At 45.7% G+C, this 5,000-nt stretch overlaps 1 protein-coding gene across 2 annotated transcripts in view; it reads left to right on the forward strand.

The window, feature by feature from the left end:
- Window positions 1-5,000, forward strand: part of LOC110506716 (plexin-A4) — a 424,640-nt gene that overhangs the window by 260,883 nt on the left and 158,757 nt on the right. For both annotated transcript variants that reach the window (XM_090199137.1, XM_090199138.1), the window contains exon 4: window positions 648-748. In XM_090199137.1, coding sequence (XP_090055263.1) covers window positions 648-748 — 101 coding nt within the window. The remainder of the gene's footprint in view (window positions 1-647; window positions 749-5,000) is intronic.

A 5,000-nucleotide genomic window follows, 5' to 3' on the forward strand; every position in this document is an offset into this window, starting at 1 on the left:
CACACCAATACACACAAACGCACAAAGATATACATGCCTGTGCGTACGCACAAACACGGACAAACACACACCAATATCATGAACAGCAGTGCCTTCTCTATAAACCCATAGTGATGGGACATGATGTCCCTGTGATGATCTCCTCTCTCTGCCCCTTCCCCCCTCCCTGCTGTCACCCACAACCAATTTGAGTGACAGCGGTCATCCTCCAATGACGGCTCATTAATCAAATGCAGTTGACACTGGGAGCGCTCGATGTTGTTACCATGGAGACAAGGAGGCACTGCCCTCTGCACAGAGTGGAACTCTCCCGTCTGTTTCAGCCCTGCCCCAGAGCACTGGCACTCAATACCAATGCCAGTCAGTGCCAGTCAATGCCAGTCAGCATTGGCATGGTTATAAATCATAGTGATTAACTATGAACCAGAGATGAGTCCTATATGTATTGACTGAAGAGGAGTGAAGGGTGTCTGTGTGTGAGCTGATATTGATATCTGATAATCATGAAATAACCCAACACCCATACCTTCACTCATACTCCCCTCCTTCTCTCCTCCTCTCTTTCTCACTTCCTCTCCTTCACTCCTACCTTGTTTCTCTGTCTGTAACCAGGCTATAACTCTGTGTGTATCTCTCTCTCTGTGTAGATGACGAGGGTACCAGTGGAAGCCTGTGGCCAGTACTCCACCTGCAGCGAGTGTCTGGGCTCAGGAGACCCTCACTGTGGCTGGTGTGTCCTGCACAACATGTAAGTGCAATACAAAGCAATTTACATCAGTTTGAAGTTTTCTGAAATGTTTTCTACAATACTGCTGTCGAGTGGTATTGATCAAATGTGACTCATGGACAGACAGGTGGTCTGTGTTTGGCTGGGTGGGTTGAGTAGGGATGAGACGCCTGGGCCAATGCACTTAGGGGCCTTACCGCCACTCCCAGACTCAGATAGGGTTCCTGGGGATAGGCATGCTGCCAGGCCCCCTCAGATCCATTACCAACCAAAACCCCTGGCCTCGTTTACCTTCCAGAAACCAGACTCCTCTGGGAGTACAAAGACCATGATTACTGCCAGGGCACTGATGGACACATGGAGGCAGGACAGGGAGACAGGACAGGGAAACAGGACAGGGAGACAGGACAGGGAGACAGGACAGGGAGACAGGACAGGGAGACATGACAGGGAGACAGAACAGGGAGACAGGACAGGGAGACAGGACAGGGAAACGGGACAGGGAGACAGGACAGGGAGACATGACAGGGAGACAGGACAGGGAGACAGGACAGGGAGACAGGACAGGGAGACATGACAGGGAGACAGAACAGCGGGACAGGACAGGGAGACAGGACAGGGAGACAGGACAAGGACAGGAAGACAGGACAGGAAGACAGGACAGGGAGACAGGACAGGGAGACAGGACAGGAAGACAGGACAGGGAGACAGGACAGGGAGACAGGACAGGGAGACAGGACAGGGAGACAGGACAGGAAGACAGGACAGGGAGACAGGACAGGGAGACAGGACAGGAAGACAGGACAGGGAGACAGGACAGGGAGACAGGACAGGGATACAGGACAGGGAGGAAGAGAGAGGGAGAGGGAGGAAGAAAACTCAGAAGAACTTAGGGCGGATGTGGGTATCGTGATAGCCCACACATAGTCTCTCTCTCTCTCTCTCTCTCTCTCTCTCTCTCTCTCTCTCTCTCTCTCTCTCTCTCTCTCTCTTTCTCTCTAACTCACTTGCTCTTTTTCACTCATTCACTCACTCTATTCATCTCTCTCTTTCTCTTATGTACTCACTCATTCTCTCTCTTTCTATCTCTGTCTTTCACTCTGTATCTCGCCCTCTCTCACACACATTGTCGCTGCCAATCCCCCATACCCACACTCCACCCCCCCCCCCTCCACTGTATTGGAGTCAGAGATAGTGCTGGCTAGAGGCCCTAGGGGCCAGGTATATTTCTCACTCCACTTTAAATTGAAAATTGGATTCTTGTGCTCTTGCTGATCGCCCTGGGGTGGTGTGTGTGTGTGTGTGTGTGTGTGTGTGTGTGTGTGTGTCTGTGTGTGTCTGTGTGTGTGTGTGTGTGTCTCTCCACTCCCCACCCTTCCTCTGTGTATCGGTGGAGCACATCTCAGGCAGGTGTGCTTAGCACCTCCAGCCCTACACGGCCCTGCTGGCACACAGAGGACCATGGAAGGGCAGAGAAGCTGCAGCTACTGTGACAGAGAAAACACAGTGGAACTAAAGCATTACACCATAAAGCACAGGGATGGGAGCGACAAACTGGAAGAGAGACAGAGAACAACACTGAACAAAAATATAAACGCAACATGTAAAGTGTTGTTCCCATACGCACAAAAAGCACATTTGTTTACATTCCTGCTAGTGAGCATTTCTCCTCTGCCAAGATAATCCATCCACCCCTGACAGGTGTGGCATATCAAGAAACTGATTAACAGCATGATCATCACACAGGTGCACCTTGTGCGGGGGACAATAAAAGGCCACTCTAAAATGTGCAGTTTGCCACAGCGTGCAATTGGCATGCTGACTGCAGGAATGTCCACCAGAACTGTTCCCAGATTATTTTATGTTAATTTCTCTACTTTAAGCCGCCTCCAACATCGTTTTAGAGAATCTGTCAGTACATCCAACCGACCTCAAACCAGCAGACCTGTCGGCAAGTAGTTTGCTGATGTTGTGAACAGAGTGCCCCATGGTGGCGGTGGGGTTATGGTATAGGCAGGTATGGTTTGGGATCCTGAGGCCCATTGTGAGGCCAATTTTTTCAAGGTATCTGTGACCAACAGATGTATATCTGAATTCCCAGTCATTGATGCATATTGCGTTAAATTTTTGTTCAGTATATATACACAGTTCCTTCAGAAAGTACTCACTCCCCTTGACTTTTTCCACATGTTGTTGTGTTAGAGCCTGAATTTAAAATGGATTACATTGAGATTTGTTAGGTCGCTGGCCTACACACAATACCCCATCAAACTGATGGAAAGTGGTGTTGCGGGAAAAACATACATCATTATACAATCCATGTACACAAACAACAAGTGTGCGGTTAAAATTGGCAAAAAAGGGCCAGGGGGTGAGACAGGGCTGCAGCTTAAGCCCCACCCTCTTCAACATATATCAACACATTGGGGAGGGCACTAGAACAGTCTGCAGCACCCGGCATCACCCTACTAGAATCTGAAGTCAAATGTCTACTATTTGCAGATGATCGGGTGCTTCTGTACAGATTCTGTCAGATCTGGCAGTAAATCTCAGTAAGACAAAAATAATAGTGGTACAAAAAACGTCCAGTTGCCAGGACCACAAATACAAATTCCATCTAGACACCGTTGCCCTAGAACACACAAAAAAACTATACATACCTCGGTCTAAACATCAGCGCCACAGGTAACACCAAATAATGCATACAGAGCAGAATTAGGCCGATACCCACTAATTATCAAAATCCAGAAAAGAGCCGTTAAGTTCTACAACCACCTAAAAGGAAGCGATTCCCAAACCTTCCATAACAAAGCCATCACCTACAGAGAGATGAACCTGGAGAAGAGTCCCCTAAGCAAGTTGGTCCTGGGTCTCTGTCCACAAACACAAACAGACCCCACAGAGTCCCAGGACAGCAACACAATTAGACCCAACCAAATCATGAGAAAACAAAAAGATAATTACTTGACACATTGGAAAGAATTTACAAAAAAACTCAAATGCTATTTGGCCATAAACAGAGAGTACACAGTGGCAGAACACCTGACCCAAACTTTGACTATGTACAGATTCAGTAAGCATAGCCTTGCTATTGAGAAAGGCAGCCGATGGTAGAATTGGCTCTCAAGAAAAGACAGGCTATGTGCTGACTGCCCACAAAATGAGGTGGAAACTGAGCTGATCTTCCTAACCTCCTGGCAAATGTATGCCCATATTAGAGACACATATTTCCCTCAGATTACACACACCCAGAAAGAAATCAAAAACAAATCCAATTTTGATAAACTCCCATATCTATTGGGTGAAATACCACAGTGTGCCATCACAGCAGCAAGATTTCTGACCTGTTGTCACAAGAAAAAGGCAACCAGTGAAGAACAAACACAATTGTAAATACAACCCAGATTTATGTTAATACATGTTTCCTTTTGTACTTTAACTATTTTCACATCCTTACAAAACTTTATTAAGACATAATATACATAATATACAGTACTTCTGGCGCCGACAGAGACGCCTCACTTCGGGTTCCTAGGAAACTATGCAGTATTTTTTTATTTTATGTATCATTTCTTACACTGTTACCCCAGGAAATCTGAAGTCTTATTACATAGAGCCGGGAAGAACTACTGGATATAAGAAGTTGTTCTTATATCCAATAGTTCCTCCCAACTCACCAACATCCTCTCAACTCACCAGCATTATGACCAGGAATACGACTTTCCCGAAGCGGATCCACTGTCTGGTCCACCACCCAGGACAATGGATTGGATCGCAGCCTATCTCAAGGCCATCAGACTGTTAAACAGCCATCACTAACATTGAGTGGCTGCTGCCATTATACTGACTCATCTCTAGCCACTCTAATAATTAAAAATTGGATGTAATAAATGTATCACTAGTCACTTTAAACAATGCTACTTTATAAATTGTTTACATACCCTACATTACTCATCTCATATGTATATACTGTACTCTATACCATCTACTGCATCTTGCCTATGTCGTTTGGCCATCACTCATCCATATATTTATATGTACATATTCTTATTCATTCCTTTACACTTGTGTGCATAAGGTAGTTGTTGTGAAATTGTCTGATTACTTGTTAGATATTACTGCATGGTCGGAACTAGAAGCACAAGCATTTTGATACATTCGCATTAACATCTGCTAACCATGTGTATGTGACAAATACATTTTGATTTGATTTGAAAGGACATTTGAAATGTCTTTATTCTTTTTGAACTTGTTCACTGTACATGTGTATTGT

The sequence above is a fragment of the Oncorhynchus mykiss genome, chromosome 15, assembly GCF_057628025.1.
Source record: "Oncorhynchus mykiss isolate SJ-2025 chromosome 15, ASM5762802v1, whole genome shotgun sequence".
NCBI lineage: Eukaryota > Metazoa > Chordata > Actinopteri > Salmoniformes > Salmonidae > Oncorhynchus > Oncorhynchus mykiss.